Source organism: Gymnoscopelus braueri (genome assembly GCF_963280865.1).
Source record: "Gymnoscopelus braueri genome assembly, chromosome: 4".
Taxonomy (NCBI): domain Eukaryota; kingdom Metazoa; phylum Chordata; class Actinopteri; order Myctophiformes; family Myctophidae; genus Gymnoscopelus; species Gymnoscopelus braueri.
In genome coordinates, this window is record NC_137605.1 from 57,719,974 (window position 1) to 57,740,325 (window position 20,352).

At 40.4% G+C, this 20,352-nt stretch overlaps 1 protein-coding gene across 2 annotated transcripts; it reads right to left on the reverse strand.

Annotated features, from left to right (window-relative positions):
- Positions 1-3,968: 3,968 nt before the first annotated feature.
- On the reverse strand, positions 3,969-19,915 carry LOC308084223 (uncharacterized protein). 2 transcript variants are annotated; one of them, XM_080426771.1, is made up of 3 exons: positions 19,697-19,915; positions 8,619-9,125; positions 3,969-5,035 (listed from the first exon to the last, which is right to left on the reverse strand). In XM_080426771.1, the coding sequence occupies exons 1-3, from the start codon at positions 19,848-19,850 to the stop codon at positions 4,779-4,781; spliced, it is 918 nt and encodes a 305-aa protein (XP_080282897.1). In that variant the 5' UTR covers positions 19,851-19,915; the 3' UTR covers positions 3,969-4,778. The 2 variants fall into 2 exon arrangements, with proteins under 2 accessions (XP_080282897.1, XP_080282896.1); XM_080426770.1 differs by lacking the exon at positions 3,969-5,035 and having other exon boundaries at positions 8,149-9,125.
- Positions 19,916-20,352: the final 437 nt, after the last annotated feature.

A 20,352-nucleotide genomic window follows, 5' to 3' on the forward strand; every position in this document is an offset into this window, starting at 1 on the left:
AACAAAAAAACAGATAAACCATGGTTGTGTAAGTTAGTGATGTTAGGCAATAACAATGTATCAACCAACCAACCAACCAACCAACCAGGGCCATGCAGAGACCACTGGAGGGGCAGGTTTTCAAATTCCATCAAAGGGCACACGCCACACAAATATTTAAAAACACCATACAACAGGGTTGGAGCCAGGGCTGGACTGGGACATAAATTCGGCCTTGACGTTTTGGCCCAGACCGGCCCACCACAATCGGCGCACAGATACTCTACCGCCCCGCTCCGTCGAGTCACATACAAACGCACATGCCCTTAATACCACCACTTTTACTGAAAAGCATCCCTCCATGTTCTGAAGCCTTGAGTAAAATAAATGATTACTACATGACCCATACACAACTACACAACCCATACATACGATAGTTAGCCTACTGTACTCACAAACAATGAGAGTGTGTTGCGCTTATAAGGAGGCAGGCTAAAGCACATCATGGCACTGGCAGCAAGCAAGCCTAGTCTGGGGCGATGATCTCCACTGAGATGATGTATTGGAGCTATTACTATTCCTGTTAAATTCCTGTTAAATTCTGCATCTATTACAAACTCCTCCTTCTCACCTAAAAATGTCAGAACGTCCTGGCTACACAGTACCTCTCAGGCCTCCTCCATAAACCGGCTCTGTCACGGAACCTGCGTTCCACAGACTTGGACCTCCTCTCTGTACCCAAGGCAAATAAGCGAACCTTCGGGGACAGAGCCTTCAGTGTGGCAGCCCCCACCCTGTGGAACTCTCTGCAAATAATAGGGATGTGCCATGCTCCAACACTGGACTCTTTTAAGGCTGCCTTGAAAGATTATCTCAGGCTTATGGCATATAGTTGTTGTTTGTTTGTTGGTTGTTTATTGTTTCTGTTGTAAAGCGTCCTTGGGATTATGAAAGGCGCTATATACATTCAAGCTATTATTATTATTATTATTTCAAACCTGGACATAAGAAGTAGAGGGCTTTAAGGAGGGCCATTCAAGCAAGCCGCAAGTGGAGCCTGCAGTACCACCACGGCCCAAGAAACCATCACGCCAGAATGAAATGTTTGGAGCGGGGGAGTCTGGTGCAACGCTCAGGTCCTGGACCTGGTGAGACAAAGGAGGAGCCCGGCCAGGAGGCCATCCCAAGAGCCTAGTCCCTCCTCCACGTGCCAGATCCTCTCCTCTCCCCCAGTCCCGGCAGAGTATTTCCGGAGAAGCGGACTGAGTGGCCCTGTCTTGCCCTAAGAGGACTGACCGTGGGTAGCAACTGTAGCTACTGGGACTTAGGGGCTTGATCAACCCTGGCTGCGTCACCTGGGTGAGGGTGTATGTTGCGAGACCCGAAACACCCGTTGACCCCAGGCTACAACACTGATGATACGTCCCAGGTGCATCCACCTGATGTTTTTCTTTATAGACGGCTTTTATGAAAGGCAAAGGGTGAAGTATGAACATGATTACATGCAAAAATGAGTCTGCATGCAATCAGAACTTTGATTTACTAAAGTATAGAAAACAAGGGTAGGCTATAATGATCTGAGAATGCTTGATCTGAGAATGCATCTAGATCTAGCTAGATCTATAGGCTGTATGAGTATGAGGATGGCAGAACAGGATATGCCTAACGTATACATAGCAAAGGCTGTAGATTGCACACTGTGTGTATGCAAATACGTTGTTTTATTGCATTATTTTACAGCAAAGTCTTGCAGTGTTTTTAATAACAGCTAGGTAGGCTATGACCCTCTGAACATTAACACTGTGACTGAAACAAGTATGTTTGAGTTTGATCAATGTCCTTTAAGCCCATATGGGCTGCCTGGGCAACAGGAACAACTCATGACACTTGTCATGTAATTATTGCCAGAAATGTTCATTCATTGCAAAAATAGCAGATTTACAAGGACACACCACATCAAAATGACACTGACTTGTGAGCTTGTAGATAGTTATTTTTGTGTGACATAATCGTACGACTAGAAGACATACAAGCCCACAACGCGTCGAGGCAGCGACGCGGTGTGGGCTTGTAGATCAGCTGTTATATGTTTGGGTGGGAATCCTGGGCCACAGTAGCCTGTGATTTGGCCACTATTCGGCCGGTATTCAGATGATAGACATGCCAGGGGGCCAATCATGTGATGTCTCTCTTTTAATTGGGGGTGGTCCCTGGGCCTGCGGGCACATTGAAGTCCAGTCCGAGAGAGGTAAATGAAACCCGCTCAAGCCCCCAAAGACCCCCCCCCCCCCCTGCAACCAACCAACCAACCAACCAACCAACCAACCAACCAACCAAACAAACAATCAATTTCTCTCTTAAAGGTTAGTGCATTTATCACTTGTAGATAATAATATCTAGAGATTTAACAATGCATCGTGAGACAGTTAATATCGACACATGCATGAGACAATTCAAATCGGCAAATTGAAATGAATTGAAATTTCATGAATTCTTCATACTGCATAATCCTGTGCCACACTGACCACCACTCAACATCAATCAATCAAGCAATCAAGCAATCAAGCAATCAAGCAATCAAGCAATCAAGTAATCAAGCAAGCCAGAGACGTATTTCCATTGTGGTCCACTCTCATAAAACAGAGACATATTGGACTGACAACTCTGGTGCCCTGAGTCTACAGCAAGGGGCGGAGTAGACTGTTGACCCCCTGTAACTCCCTCAAGGACCCCTGGGGGTCCCCAGACCAAACTTTGAGAACCACTGCTCTAAAGATACGATAACAAATATTATTGTAATTTAATGCCTGTATTATACAACTGCAAAATTGAAGAAACTTCAAGAATACATAATTTTTTGCACACACATGTCACACTTAAGAACTCAAAGGCCATCCTAAGAGTGCTCTTCAGTGTGCGTAGATCAGGGGTGGGCAACTTTGATGATGGAGAGGGACACTATATTTCCACACTCACTCCAGAGGGCCACATTGCATATGTTGTACAAAAACCTCTGTATTTTAACCTTTTTCGTAATTAATGCTTATTACTTCGTCATTCAATGTCACACAAAAGCACCAAAAATAGCCAATCTACAAGCCCAAAACACATTGCAGTGCGATACCTTGAGCTTGTAGATCTGCTATTTTTGCATTTTTTTTATTGGAATCCTGAATATTTTTTGGCTATTTTTTAATTGGAATCCTGAAAAGTAACATTTTCATTTAATTTCAAATGCATTTAGCTATACTTATGTTAACTTTATGAACTTAAATACAAATACATTGGACATAAAAAAGACGATATTAACCTGCGGGCCGCATTAAGTGAAGGTGTGGCCCCCCGGCCGCCAGTTGCCCATGTATGGTGTAGATTCTGTTCTTACCTAAGAACAGATCACAGCTAAGAAAACATTGGAGTATACCAAAATCTTCTTAAAAACTTATTAAGTGGGTCTAAGAAGACATTTCCTCTTAAGAACGGTTGCTGAATGAGGCTCAATGATGTCAGGCATATCATTAATTAATGCGTCAAATAAAACATGAAGATTGTTCCCAGGTCTTTGAGCTTGAGTCAGAGTGAGTCTCAAGTCGCATGTGTGGCGACTCGAGTCGCCATCTCTGACACAAACACACTGGAACGGTTTAGAAGCACTTCATAAGAAAACTAACACTTATAGTGGCTTTTGCCATCAGTGGCTTTCCCCTCTTCTCACCAGTATAGCGTGCTGGCACTTTTTTTTTGTGTGTGGAACGCCGTACCGGCCCACTTTCACCCCTGCATACTGTTGAATATTCTGTTCATTGTTGATGTCTTTACCCTGGTGTATCTATTCTACAGTACCTTGTCTTGCCCCATAACTACGTCATGACTGCTGTGCTGCCTTTGGCGACTCATTTTGCCTTGCGGAATCAATAAAGGACATATTATAATAATAATAATAATAATACATTTTATTTTATTCTTGCAAATCTCAAAGTGCTACAGGGTTTAAAAACATGGCATAAAAACAGCATAGGCAACCAAAACAATTACATGGGACCTTGCTAGGCTAAACTAAAGGGTCAAATTAAAACTAGGTAAAAACAAGACATAGACAAAGAAAGGCCAAAGAATACTTAGAGAAAAGGCTTTGTTTAAAAAGGTTTTCATTTTTAAAAGCATCAGTGGACTGTGGTGCTCTCAGGTGTTCGTGGAGGGCTTTCCACAGACATGGGGGCTGTGTAGCAGAAGGCCCGGTCGCCCATGGTGCGGAGCTCGTTGTTGGCGACAAGGAGAAGGTTGGTGTTGGAAGAGTGGAGGCTTCGAGTGGCGGGTTTTGGGGGCGAGGAGTTCTTTGAGTTGGGGGAGCGGGGCATTGCCGTGGATGCACTCAGTGGTGGAAAAAGTACTCAATACTGCAATGTAGAAGTGCTTTGTTACAAGTTAAAGTCCTGAATTCTACGTCTAAAAATAAGCAGATCCACAAGCTCACAATGCGTCGATCTTGTAGATCGGCTATTTTCGAATATCCTTGGTATAAAATAGGGCTGAAGTGGTAAATGTATGTTTTATAATTTACATCTGCAAAGTAACTAGTAACTAAAGTTTTCAAATAATTGAAGTGGAGCAAAAGTACAATATTTGCCTCTGAGATGTAGTGGAGCAGAGGTAAAAGTACTGAAAATTGGAAATACTCCAGTAAAGTAAAAAATACCTCAAAAGTGTACTCAAGTACAGTACTTAAGTAAATGTACTTAGTTACTTTACACCACTGGACGCACTGACGTGTGAGAATCTCACCTCAACGCTTTCATTCGTCATAAAAACCAAACGTTACTTTGTTGCATGCATGAACAACAGTAGGCGAGGGTTTGAGTGTGCTCCTTGCAGATGTACTTGTCACACGAGCGGCAGGTGGTGCTGGTTTTCCTGTCCGTCTTGGCAGGGCAGGACCGGCACCTCTTTCTCTTCTTCGCCAAACGGGCAGAGGCAGGGGTTGGTGGAACACGCTCTGGTTCTTCGGTGTGGGCGTTCACCGCGGTCCTCCTCCCCAGCTTCCTCTCGTTGGGTCTCCCTGACACACGGTACAAGGGACAATCCGGTTTGAAAGCTTTACTGATGAGCAGTGGTGTAAAGTAACCAAGTACATTTACTCAAGTACTGTACTTGAGTACACTTGTGAGGTACTTTTACTTTACGGGAGTATTTCCAATTGTCTATACTTTTAATTCTACTCCACTACATCTCAGAGGCAAATATTGTACTTTTACTCGACTACAAGTATTTGAAAACTTTAGTTACTAGTTACTTTGCAGATATAAATGATTACATTATAAAACATACATTAACCACTTTAGCCTTATTTTATACCTAGGCCATTTGAAAATAGCCGATCTACAAGCTCACAACGTGTCGCATCGCGACGCGTTGTGAGCTTGTAGAACGGCTATTTTCAAACATTTTAGCACTTTTGTAGCACTTTTGAATTCCGGACTTTTACTTTTAACAGAGTACTTCTACATGGCAGTATCGATACTTTTACTTAAGTAAAACATTTGAGTACTTTTTCCACCACGGCTGATGAGGTATAAGGCCTCATGTAAACTTTGTCACACAACAGTATCACACGTAGAACATATATATAGATATGCAGATATGTAGGCAGCGGTTCCGGTAGGAGACACAAAGGACACTCTTTGTGTCTCCTACCGGAACTGCTGCCGGTCATGAAATTATTGGCTTAGGAATGCGACAAAAGCAAACAAATCTCGTCTCCATGGGGTGACTAATCGATAGAAACTAAGTCATTTTGGGGGTGAACTATCCCTTTAAAGGTGGTGTGATATTTTTGTGTTAAATAGCTCTATATTCTAATAGTAAAAGTCGCTATAGAGTAATAGGGGTCCCCCTGTCTCTCCAGCTCTTTTAGAAAACAGAAAAATACATTTCAGTTCAGGATACCAATTTTATCCTATCAGGAGAGAGAACTCATACAGGACACAAGTGAAATTGTTGCTAAAAAAGGAACTCTAATAGTATACAATTTAAGCTCATCAATTATATTACTCTCTCTCTATATATATATCTTGACCTGAACATTTATTTTCTACTAAAGAGCTGGAAGTTAGCCCCAGATCTCTTTCTGTCTGCATTTAGGTCCCAATGGAAATATTGCAGGAGCAGGCGGTACAACAACTTTATTATTTATTATGTTATGGGTGGGAGCAGTGGTGGAAAAAGTACTCAAATATTTCACTTAAGTAAAAGTATCAATAGGCCTACTGCAATGCAGAAGTACTCGGTTACAAGTAAAAGTCCAGAATAAAAAAATAATCGAGTGAAAGTACAAAAGTATTGGTATCAAAATGTACTTAAAGTACTAAAAGTAAAAGTACTCATTATGCAGAAAGTCCCGTTCAAGTTTTCAAATGTATAGCAATCTTTTGAAAATAGCAGATCTACAAGCTCACAATGCGTCGTATCGTGACGCATTGTGAGCTTGTAGATCGGCTATTTTCAAATGGCCGAAATATTTATAAGGCTGAAGTGGTTAATGTATGTTTTTTAATAATAATAATAATAATAATCTACAAGAAACTAGTAACTAAAGAAAAAAACTAGTAACTAAGTTTTCAGATAATTGCAGTGGAGTAAAAGTATAATATGTGCCTCTGTAGTAGTGGAGTAGAAGTGAAAGTATTGAAAATTGGAAATACTCAAGTAAAGTAAAAATACCTCAAAATTGTACTTAAGTACAGTACTTGAGTAAATGTACTTAGTTACTTTACAGCACTGGGCGGGTGCGGGCATTCTGTGTTTTTTTTTCCAAAACCACAGTTGTTGTTTACTCGAGTATGATTACACTCTTGACACAAATTACACTCGTTCACTGGTGGTGATAATGCTCAATGTATCCAGGCTTAGTATTAACTTTTAGAATGACATCAGCCCACTACATTTGTCCACTACATTTCAACACATTATTCCCATTATAGTCAGCGGACTGCAAGAATTCAAACCTTATTGTAAGGGAGATTTGGTTACTACTCACAATCGTGGAGCTGGTAATTAAAAATGGACATACATTAACAGATTAAATGTAAAGGCTTACAGTATACAACATTGAAGAAAAAAAAAAAAAGAAAGAAAAAAGGTGAGAATGTGTGAGGCAATTCAATATAGGCCTATTAATCAATCGTTTAACCCATTAAGACCGGGAACGCATCTGTGTGTCATTTTTAGATGTCTTTGGCTATTCAAAAATAGCAGATCTACAAGCTCATAGGGGGAGAAAAATCGTCAAAACATTTTGCAAATCTTTGAATATATTTGAATTTTTTTTTTTTTTTAAGCGAACATTTTTAACTCAAATCTTTGCTTCTGGGGATTCTACAAATGTCTTCTAAATCCTACAGTTTTTTGAAAAACGTTTGTTTCTATATCAGTGGTTCTCAAGGACCCCCAAAATGACATGTATTTGGCCGCGGACCCCCATCTCGAAGTGTTTTGTTCCAGTGACCCCCCCAGAAGCAAAGATTTGAGTTAAAAATGTTCGCTTTAAAAAATATTTGACATCATTTCACTATTTCTATTAACTCTTACCCTGCCAGAGTTTTTTCAAAAAGTCTGTAGCCTCTGCCAGGGTTTTGACCGATTTTGGTACCTTTTCGCATAGCCACAGAATATTTTTCTCCAGTATGATTGATCCCAGATAATTTCTAATCACAGATGAGATTCAGGTGTGGTTTCACAAATGTCAACGAGGTCAATTTGACCTTGTTGTCATGTGTTGTTTGATGTTTGAAAATAGCTCAAAACCAGTAGTTTCAAACCAAAAAACATTGTGAATTGTTTGTCCGTTTCAATTTTAACATTGAAGTGGATGGAGCAGCAAATCTTTGGGAATTGTTATCTCCTTATTCGTTTGGAATATCGAAAAGGTGTCAATCTTAAATAATTAGAGAATCTTTTTGGAAAAAATTTTTTTTGAAAAAAGTTTTTTTTTTTTTTTTTTTTCAAAGACGTTTTTTAACGTCTTTGGCAGGCAATAGCTGAAGGCCCAAAGACGTTAATAAACGTCTTTGGCAGTTATAGAGTTAAAAAACTAGCAAATTTACAAGCTTGTAGCACGGCACTCTGTGCCGCTCTATGTGCTTGTATATCTGCTATTTTTGAATAGCCCAAAGAAATCTATAAATGACACACAGATGCGTTCCCGGTCTTAATGGGTTATAAATACTCTGCTTTTGTGTTTTGTGTGAGATATCTGACATGTTTGATAAAAAAAAATGCATGTTAACTGTTTAGCGAGCAGGTCTATGCTATATGAATCGCCATGTGGCTCTTCAGTACGCCACGCTGACTAAAACATTTTCCACAAACTGAACAAGAAAACGGTTTCTCCCCTGTATGCACTCTCATGTGCATCTTAACCGTTCCATGCTGGTTAAAACTTTTGCCACAAACTGTACAACTAAAGGGTTTCTCCCCCGTGTGAACCCTCATGTGCGTCTTCAGGTTGACCTTTTGATTAAAGTTTTTGCCACACACCATACACCAAAAGGGCTTCTCCCCCGTATGAGTCATCATGTGTTTTTTAAGATTACTCATTTGGCTAAAACCCCTGCCACAGAATGTACAACTATAGCATGTCTCACCTGTATCTATTCCTATGTGACTCTTCAAATGTCTATTTTGATTAAACCTTTTGTCACTAAAAGTCAAATTAAAAGATTTCTCCCCTGCGTGACTGGATGCCAGAGTTTGTTTCGACGATTCCAGGTCCTGGGGCAGCTCGTTTCTCAATGACAGACTTTGTCCTTCCACATGTTGTGTCCTGTGTGATGTCAGAGTTTTTAAAGCCGACCGATCTCCCTTGGTCTCCTCCCACTCGTCACTGTCTTCGGTGAGTTCAGTGTCAGATTCAGAACTGAGTGAAGAGAGGACCTGGACATCGCCTGTTGGCTGTGATGTTCCACGGTCCTCTACGTCAGCTTGTGTCGTCATGTGTTGAGTTGAGGTGCTGGCTACAGGTTCTGTCTCTATGCTTTCATCACCGTCTTCACGTTTCACTGCTGGTAACGTCAACCCGTACGCCTCCTCCTCTCTGTCGCTCCTCTCCTGGCGTTCAGGTGAAACCTCCTCTTCACACACGGGGAAAAAGTCTGGTGGAACAGAGAATGAGACAAACAATGATCCATTAGATACTTAACCCATTAAAGGAGAATTTCGCCATAACTCCATAACGGGTCCGCCGCAGTTACAAACCCGCGCCTATGGTCCTTGCTTTAAATCACGTATTTTAATAGCTTTCATTTAAAAAAAAAGAGATCTGATGTTTATAGTGTTAGAGCACTATGCAGCGTGTCTTGAGTGTGCTCCTCCGCGCTTTTGCGACACTTCCGGCGAAATTCTCCTTTAAGACCGGGAACGCATCTGTGTAACCACTTTACAAAAATAGCACATCTATAAGCTCATAGCGCTATGAGCTTGTAGATCTGCTATTTTTGAAAATAATCGTGAAAATGTGTGCAAATCTTTTGCCTCTGGGGGGCCCCTGGAACAAAAATATTTTACAAATGTTAGCTTTAAAATATATATATTCAAAGATTTGCACACATTTTCCGGATTTTTCAAAAATAGCAGATCTACAAGCTCATAGCGCTATGAGCTTGTATATCTGCTATTTTTGAATAGCCATATAAATCTAAAATGACACAGATGCGTTCCCAGTCTTAATGGGTTAATGTTCCCATAGCCACATAGATATGTAAATGTCAATATATAACACAAATAAATAAAGATGGAAGTCTCAGTATTGTCCATACACACAGTGTTCTGCCTGGGGGCGATCCACAGGGACACACAATCTGAAAGACACCTGACCTTTGTTTTGAGTGCAAAAAAATAAACAAAATAACTACCACTGCTACAACTTCATCCTAGGGGAAACACTAGGTTTGTAGTGAATCTCTGCCAGAGATTGTAGATTTTAAGCTAGGGTTAGATGTACTGTAGTTCCCATCTGGACAGTATGTCTGTTCTGTGGTGATCCAGTGTTTTTATCAGGAAACAGTCATTTTAAACTGTCAATCATATTAAACCCTGGCAACAATTGCACACCCATATACTGTACACTCTCCTTCATCAACGTCCAGCCCCACGGCCGGCCGAGTGGATTATGTCCCGGAGGAGTTTGTGTTTTTTTTCTGACTTTATTTATTTTATTGGAAACTGTGGAAAACCCAGAGTGGATAATTTTGGTTGTAACTGGTATCTTGGTTTATTCTGTGAAACTAACTGACTGAACTGAGTTTTGAGTTTGACTGGAATCCATCACCCCCTATGAACTGAACTTTCAATACAAGACACTCAAGCTAAAGTACTGCGTGCTGTGTTTATTATTGTGGACTGAAAAAAGGGTAACTGTATTATTTGAATGTTAGTTGTTCTAAGTTTTGTAAGGGTTCATAAGATGGGTTTATGGTACACTTGTATGCGCCTTGTGTAGGGTTTGATTATCATTACTTCAACTTTTCATTTAAATTTACTATTTTTACACCCCAGCACAATCTAAGCCTAAGGTATTAATCAAACCGCTACGTAAAAATATTGCACCCCAGATGGGATCTTTCATGTGAAACAGAGGAGGAAACCAAAATCCAACTAACACATGTGTAATCTTGTAGTTGATCAACAGACGCAAAAACAACAAATCGAATACATTGTGGAGTCTCAAAATGCCCCCTGGCTGGAACTCTGGCAAAACACAAAAACGGATGACATGCAGGTGCAAAGACATTAGGAATTCAGAAAGGAGGATTCATCACTGGACATGGATGGATGTATGTGGGCCATCAGAGTTGACAGTGGATGCTCTCTCTCTTCACCCACCAGAAGGGGCTACGTCTCTGAATCAGAGAGGCCTCCCCTTTTGCACCCTTTCCCCTTTCAGCCACAAGAGGGGGCTACTGGCACTGCATCAGAGAGGCTTTCTCCTAGGAATCCTTCCTCCCTTTCACCCCATGAGGTGCTTCTTCCTGACATAGCACAAACTATTCAAATTGTTTCAATTCAATTCTCATTGTGGAACGCAAATGCAGTCAATAACTTTCACAATGGACAATTTGAACAACAGCTCTATATACTGGCATCAGAAAGTGCATCATGCTGAGATGCTCAAGGGTTTAATGGAAGGCCTTATCGGGGACTGACACTAACGGATGCCTGACTGCCCTTGGCAAATAAATTGCTTGGGCAAGTGGAAATTGCTTTCATGTTGCCGACGGCAACATGAAAGTGGGGAAGCAACCGTCTTTAGTTTGCTATAAACATAATACGAGATAGCTGTCTATAAACACTTAAACGTGGCCAGAGCGCTCACACACACACACACACACACACACACACACACACACACACACACACACACACACACACACACACACACACACACACAGTTGCTACTTGAGCTCCGGAGAAAACAGCTAATCCACATGCTCACAAAGTGTTGAAGACACCGGCACGCAACTAGTTTTAAATCACCAGGTGCAAAAGCAAGCAAATCACTTGGAGTCTCATGTGACGAGATATAAAAATAGGTGTTTATCGCTGTGATAAAGTAGACGCTGTGGACCTAAAGAACAACTATAGCCCAGACAGACAAAATAACTGATGATAAAAAAAGGATATGTGAATCAGAATAACTTCAGTGTAAATTTGTTACGGGGTGGAACGTCATTTCCATGGCTGCCACACCACAATACAGAATATGGCGGCGTCTTACTGTGTAAAGTGTGCCACGACTTCCCTACCATTGTAGTTGCTGGTTCAGTCTATAGGTAAACATGCAGTAATAATGACTACAATACATATTTATTGATAATTATAGTTTTTACAGAACGTCGTCATTGTTTAATGGGTGCCAGTCATTCAGACATTCAACACTGAGGTCTCACATTGTTAGTAGGGGTGCAGTGGTTTTGGAAACACAAGAAAATAACCCGTACAGTGTTCATTGCTAAAGATATGCAGCCCTTTTCAGTGGTTGGAGATGTCGGCTTTCGTCACCTAATGAAAACGCTCGATCCACGTTACGTTGTTCCCTCCTGACTTATTTCTCCAACAATGTAATTCCCGACCTCTATGAAACAGCTCACAAAGGCATTGAAGACAATTTTGCTAAAGCACAAAACCTTGCACTGACCACTGATAGTTGGACGTCCCGGGCAACAGATAGTTACCTCACTGTGACGGTCAACTATATGTCAGATTGGAAAATGAAGAGCGCAATCATGCAAACTCATCCCCTTTATGAAAGCCATACAAGCACCAACTTGGTAAACGGCCAAATATGCGGCCAAATATGACCAGTCCAGTCACAGCAGATAACACATCAAATATAGTGAACAACACGATCAATGAAGCCGAGGGACTGGGGCCACAGATAGGCTGTTTTGCTCGCACTGTAAACCTCGCAGCCAAGAAGACAGTGTCAATCAACGCGGTGTACCGCCTCCTTGGGAAAGTCAAGAGAGTTGTCACTTTCTTCCACAAAAACACCACAGCCCACCATGTTCTGAGAAACAAGGATTGTCAAACTTACATAAACAGAAGTTAATCCATGATATCACCACTACATTACATGTTAGAACGACATGTAGAACAGGAGCCTGCCATCTGCTCTGCATTACTGGACAAAAGTGTGAAGAAGACTGCCAACAAGGACATGGAGATGGTTATTGATGATGAACGAAAACTGGCAGAACAACTCATTACACTACTCAAACCACTGAATACTGTGACAACTCGCATGAGGAGTGAAACAACCCCCACCATATCAATAATCCTCCCTATGAAGGAATTGATTGTCAAATCCATGGCACCAGGAGATGAGGACACCCCAACACTCAAAGATGCCAAAGCAGCCATTAAACGGGACATGGAAAAAAGGTACACAGACCCTGATCTTCAAAACTACCTAAAAAAAGCCACAGCCCTGGATCCCAGGTTTAAATCCCTGCCTTCCCTTGATGAACCCCTCCCGTGTCAGACTCTACAGGGATCTCACCACAGAAATCCTGGAGCATGAACCGCATGTATTATTTGATTATCGTGTTTTGGTGATTTTATGATTGCATTGTTTTTATTGACAAAAATGCATAGGAGTCAAAATGATGAACACAAAAATTGCATGAGAGCTTATTTCCACTGTGGTCATTTAAATTAAGTTCACGGGAGCAGGATATAAATTTAGATTGGCTGTTATTATACATCTTAAAACATGTGTTATTTTTCTTGCGGAGTCAAGCAGAGACAAGGCCATCCACAGAGGAACACAATCCATCCTCCTCTCCTCTCCAGAAGAAGAAAGCTATGGCAGAGCTATTCGGAGAAGTTTACAAAACACAGGAACAGGTCAGGCCCCTTTCCCTGTTAGTTTAGGAGGAAGTCACCTCATACAGGTTAGCGGACTGCATTCATGTTGATGATGATCTTTTCACGTGGAGGGAGAAAAATTAAGACAATTTCCCCATGTCGCCAAAGTTGCACAACGGGACACACCTCTGTGTCCCAGGAACCTCTGTTCCAAATGAGAGCATTGTCTCCACTACAGGGGACATTGCTGGAGAGAATGTTGATGAGCTTGTCTTTTTAGAGAACAATCTCACGATACAGAATAAATAGCTGATAGTTAACTGATATTGCACTTTACATCCTGAATATATAGCCTATACTACTGAAGTACCACTGAAGTATGTTTATTTAAAAATGTCCCCTAAATTTGTATGGCTATCAGTTGCCGAAGCTTAAGTGCACTTTTTCTTTTGAAATGGTTTCCCTCCTTTTTATACTACTGTATAGTGTATACCAGTAGTCAAAACTAAGAGGCACTTTGAAAATGTTATGTTTACCATTTGAAAGTGTTCTTATATACATGTTCTACTACTGTATAATGTAAAGAGTAGTCAAGGCTATAAGTCAATTTAACATTTGGAAGTGTTATATTTACACTTACAACTGTCATACTTGAATTAGCTTATAAGCCAAATAAAGAGTTTTTTTTATCCAAAACGCGTACCAAAACCAAACCGAAACTGTGTCCCCAAAACCGAGGTATGAACCGAACCATGGGCTAACTGAACCGTTGCACCCATAGTTGATGGTAGGTGCCATGGGTTGTGTGAGAGTGCTCAACAGCAGCCACGCATGGGGAATGAAGCACAGATGCCTACGGTAATGAGGGATGTCATCCGAATGGAAAAGCAACGACGCGAAAAGATGGTCAACTCTATGCACATAGCATATTATGTGGCAAAGAGAGAGCAGCCGTTCACCGAATTCCCCCATCTCCGTGCCCTGGTTACCAGAACTGGGGCCAAGGTGTCTCAATGCTATAATAGCAATAATGCATACAAAAGGTAAATTGGTTGAACAATGCCTATATCACCACACTTGTGTTTTAATTGATTTGTGGCATAAATAAATACATTGATTTAACAGCAACTCACTCATAAATAGTAATAAATGTAAAATTGGTCATTTTGAAATTGATAATGAAAATGTACCATAGATTGGTTAAAATAATGTTGTATTCATTAAAATAAGTCATATTGTAGATTCAACTGTACTTGCTTAATCCTGTTTGCTGCAAATATTGTCTTTGTTTCCTGATAGCTTCAGTAAAAGATATTTAGCTGTGTACTATAACAGGGTGTTCCACAAGCCCCGGCTGCCTGCCAAATGGCTGTGCGCTACTTTTCAACTGCATTGAAAAGTAAAAAAAATGTCTATATAATTTCATATTTTGTGAAATGTTTCTCCTTTTCTGATCGCCCTGTGCCCTCTCCATGCACCAATGGGCATAGCGCCGACGGAACCTCTCCCTCCGCTGTATAGCTCCGAGATGAGGTTACTCGTTTCTCGGTGCCGTTTTAGCAGGACATTGTCGCACATTTTCCACTTTACATGTTTCTTACCCCTTTCTGCACATCGTATCCAAAAAGTAAAGGTTTTCTGCCATGCTCTCATATCTTTTAAGTTCTAGCGCACAATAAAAGCTATCCAACGAGTTGAAAAAAGTATTTAATTCGCCTCTGTACTCGTGGGGGCTACTAGGGGCTACAATGGGCAGTGAGCCTTGCATGAGTTGTAGTGGTCCGCTAGAGCACTTGTAAAGGAGAATTACTAAGATTTTCTTACCTTTTCTATGACGTTATGATATCTTAGGATGAATGGTACAGTAGAACAATTTCAAAACTCCATCCCGGGTCTGCCACAGCTTAAAACGTGCGCCAATAGGCCTTGCGCTAGATCGCATATTTTAATAGCTTTTATTTTTTTTGGTGAGATCTGACGTTCATAGTGACAGAACACTATGCAAAAAAATAATAATAATAATAATAAGTCTCGCTAGACGAGATTGAAATCTCGAGATTTCGATCTCGTCTAGCAAGACTTCTGTTTTTTTTTCCTCTTTTTTTTACAGTGCTAATGGTTTCATACTTTGTTTGCTCACGTGGGTTTTATGTAGAGTGTTATTTTCTCTCATGCCAAATTCTGACCGATTCTAGTTTAAAGGGATACTTCACTTTCACATAAAATAAACATTAAAAATAAATATAAAAAAAAAATGAAAGAAGTTATGGCAAAATAAAGGCCCCCTCACACATTAGTAGGACACTCTAATGCGTGAGGGGGCCGTGATTTTTCCATTACTTTTTTCATTTATTTTTAATATATTTTTTAAATGTTTATTTTATGTGAAAGTGAAGTATCCCTTTAATATGCTACTGCTGTGGTGCAAACACACTTTAATCCAACTACTCCAATGTGTAGGCATAATAGTTTGACGTTATGTCGAAACACAGACATATTGAGCCGCGCTGCGGTCAGACTAGGTTCAGTTACCACTAAATTATCAAAAACATGTTTTAACATTGTCATGCTTGATCTGCAACCTGTACTATTTCAAGACATTGTGTCATTATTTCACGTGGCATAGCCAACGCAGTTTGGTTTGAACGCAGCCTTGTTTTTGGCTCCGTCAGTGCCACTGGCGGAAAGGACTTTGTAAGCGGAATGTTCTGCCACCTACGCATAATTCATAATTCATCTAGCAGGTATAACAAGAACACTTTCAATAAGTCAGCCTCCATCAATTTCAAACAAAGTGCTATCAAAGAACATTCCACATGTTGTATGCACACAGCAACTTTCCAAAAGGAGTTGGAACAAAGGAAGTCCTCCTTAGCTGCTAACTACCAAAAGAGGTGCCTTTCAATCTGCCTATTGGCTTGGAAAGGAAGACATGGCTAACCGCAAGCTGGGTCCTCTGCTTGAACTTGAGGAAGATGTGGGCTTGGTGGACATCAAAGCTTTTCAACCGCAGAGAAAACCTTCAACTACCGGCTACTAAGGCACCGATCACATAGCCTGGTAAACCCTCCCTCCGGAAATCTCAATTCCATTTCATTTCAGGAGTGAGTCTGGCCTGATCCGCCTGTCTGCAATATTGGCTGTGCTGGAGTTGGGCGGGAGTAATACCGTTGACTGACAACCCCTTCAGCCAATGATAATTTTTCCCCTTCAGCCAATCAGCAGTTCACCAGTCTTAATGTGACGCGACGGGACTTTTGAGACAGCCATACCCAAAATGGGTTGCCTTTTTCGGGTACAATGGTGTCACTGCCCGCCCCTACCGGTTCTCTAATTTTTTTTTTTTAAATAGGCTTTGTCATGATTAATTGACCACATATATGAAGTTAAACAACTAAATTCTATCCAAACGATATCTTATAAGTAAATTCCGTGCCTCAAAATAGAAGTTAGAGAGCTTTTTGAAGTTAAAAAATAGCGGAGAATTGGCCGCACAAGAAAAAGATGGCTGCCGTTCGTGTTTTGGGCTCACTCGAACTCGCCACCTGATTGGCCAACGTAAGCTGTCAATCACAGAACAATGAGCGACGACGCTGATAGGCCCGGCCGTTTGGCATACAGAGCCAATATTGCAGAAAGGCGGATCATGCCAGACTCACTCCTGAAATGAAATGGAATTGAGATTTCCGGAGGGAGGGTTTACCAGGCTACCGATCACAGTGGAGAGGGCAATTGGCCATCTCAAGGGAAGATGGCGATGCGATTGCAACATTGAAAACAGCAACGCCGCCACCACTTGCTGTATACTTCACAATTTCAAAAGTACACAATGAGGCATATGATGAGGACTTGGACCCTAGTGCAGAGTAGACGAGGCGGATTAATAGCATTTATTTCAGGCGAACACAGAAACCTGAGGCTTTACAATCTGTAATAGTAAGCACCTTAAGACTGTTTGATCAAACTAATACTTTTAAGGCTGCAACATACATTTTTTAGCAGACTGTCATTCATCCAAAGTGATGCAAAATTAAATTAAATTAAATGTTATAGTTTACTGTGACTGAACCCACTACCTCAGTATTCAACATATAATGCCCTCATTAATGCATTATCCAATGAGCAACCTCATATTCTTATTTGAGAGGTTAAAATAAAATACTATTTGCATCTGTGTCATGACTTGATTGTTTACTGTATTCCTGGGACTTTAATACTAAGACTTTAATGTTTTTAAACTGGAACAGGCTGAGTAAGGAAATGTTTCAAGCTGCAAGTAGAAAGTCAAAATTAAATTAACGGTAATTAAAATGTTACTATCATTTTATAATGGATGATTTATTTATCGGGCAAGTGGGCATGGCCTTTGGGCAGGTAGTAGAACATGACCTGTATTTGCCCGAGAGTCAAGTGCCTCTGAGACCTTAGTGTCAACCCTTGTAACTTAAACCCATGACCCAGACAGTGCGAGATCTTCAGCTACACTCTAGACCACAACAGTGACAAATGTCTCAGTCCAGACCACAACAATGACAAATGCTACAGTCCAGACCGCAACAATGACAAATGCTACAGTCCAGACTACACCAGTGGATGAGCCACCATTTGCGAAAGGGAGGCTGCAATCAATTCCGCCAGTAGATTCTCCCATTCCAGTAGAACTGAGGGATAGATATGAGGGGAAAAGTCCCATTAAGCTACGGTTACCCTGCTTTGGACGGATGGAAGACAGCCAGGCTACAGTCATTGGCTGTGTCTCAAGAAATACCGTTACGTCTTAGCATTGAATCCACTGAATGATGAGGAGCTGATAGCAACAATGCATAATCTGCTCCATGGTGCAGCTAGGGACTGTAGTCATGTAGTGTGACTCTCCACCTGTACCTGGGCCGACTTTAAATCTAAAATTACTCTCTGCTTTTTTGTGAGAGGATTATGAGGATAAGTCGGCAGAGTTAGTGAGAGAAAATGTGCAAGGGGAGGATGAGAGCATCCAAGATTGTGCCTTTGTGTATGTAGCTCCTTGTTCCTGAGATGGAGGCCCCTGATGTCAGAGGGGGCCGTTGTTAAACTGATCCTCAAAAACATTTAAATGGATTGAGGTGGAACTCTGCTAACAGGGAAAATCATGGATCCTCTCGGTAATTGTGCTTTCCCCTCAGACCCTTGCATTTCCAGTAGTCTTGGGTTTGGATTTCGCCTTTTACAGAGGACTCCAAATGGACATTATTGCTGGTGGGACTTACTGGTTCCGACCAAAGACCGTAAAAAAATATGGACAGCGTTACGCCCCTGGTTTCTACAGACCGTAAATGAAGCCTATTTTTCAGCGATTTCAAATCCACCATCTTTCTATATCCGGTCCCGAAATGCTAACGGAAATTAATGCTATTGGCTGCAACCACAGCGAGGGCGGGTCTTCACTCGGTAGAACCAGTAGAAACCCTCGAAACATGCCCTACTTTGGCGTTAATTTTAAAATAAATGGGACCATAATTTACCAAAACGCATATCATGGTGATTGAAAGGAGACTTTAAACTAGCGACTGGAAGCATATAGTATTTATGACAATGTGTATTAAGGTAACAAAATCAACTTTTTAGGAGCTTCATACTCCACTATAATTATTTGACAGCATAGTTACTACTTACTAGTTACTTTGCAGATTTTGATTATTATCACGAAACATACATTAATAATAATAAATAAATGATAATAACTAAGTTATACATAAATAAATAATAATAATAAATAATAATAACCAAGTTATACATAAATACATAATAATCTACAAACTCACGTTGCTATCTTCTGCTATTTTCAAAATGGGACATTCTGCATAATGAGTAGGCTACTTCTATTTCTGGTACTTTCTGCATAATGAGTACTTTTACTTCTGGTACTTTAAGTACATTATGATACCAATACTTTTGTATAATAATAATAATAATAATAATAATAATAATAATAATAATAATAATAAGTGTATTAATAATAAGGGTAATAATAATAGTAATAATAAGTGTAATAATAATAAGGGTAATAATAATAATAATAATAATAATAAAATGAATGAATAAATAAATAATAATAATAACTAAGTTATACATAAATAAACAATAATAATAAATATATAATAATAAATAAGTTATAAATAAATAATAACAAAGTTATACATAAATAAATAATAAATCAATGAATAATAAATCAGTTATAAATAAATAAATAATAATAAATTAGTTATACATACATAAATAATAATAAATAATATTACATAAGTTATAAATAATAATAATGATAAATACATAAATAATAATACTAAATAAATGAGTACAACGGGTGTTATGACAGACCAACCTGCAGGTTGGGTTTTGACAGGAGGAGGGGGATGGAGGACATCCAGTTGTCTCTGGTAGTCCACCAGAGTCCTCACAAACACGGACATAATGTCCTCCGCCACGGCGGACAGACGCTCATTAATGAACAACCTCAGTGTCTCTATGTCACACATTTTAACCTCAGCTTTTTAGCCCCAAACTGTTGTTTATTTATATAAAAGGAGCTGCTGTTTGTCTCCTATGAACGCTGTGATCCAATGTAAACAATACAACGATACAAGCGTTTCCTGGTCAGCGTTGCCAGGTTTTGTGAGGGAAATAAGCAACCAGGTCTACGAAAACAAGCCCAAAATAAGCGATAATTAGGCAGTATCGGCTGTTTGCAGAAGCTCACGGCTTGTAGATCTGCTTATTTTTTTTCATCTTGAAGAAAATGTAAAAAATGTGTAACATTTCTGAAACATGCATGGGCACAAAACCATTTCAAACAATTAATACATATTCTCCTAGGGTAGGTACCCTCACAAAAACATGCAGTAATCCTGGTCACTATACTGCCTCCCCCTGGCCAGCCGGGGCGCCTGATGGAGGGGAAGGGAACTGGTTGGAATAACGTGTTCCTTCCACGCGCTACGTCCAACCAGGGAAACTCTCCCCTGTCAGGTGATAAGAAGG

Excerpts from the sequence above, each read along its gene's own strand:
- LOC308084223 (XM_080426770.1), bottom strand. The coding sequence starts at position 19,850 with ATGTGTGACATAGAGACACTGAGGTTGTTCATTAATGAGCGTCTGTCC. Across the intron at positions 9,126-19,696 it reads TGTCAAAACCCAACCTGCAG|ACTTTTTCCCCGTGTGTGAA; the intron begins GTTGGTCTGTCA and ends CTGTTCCACCAG.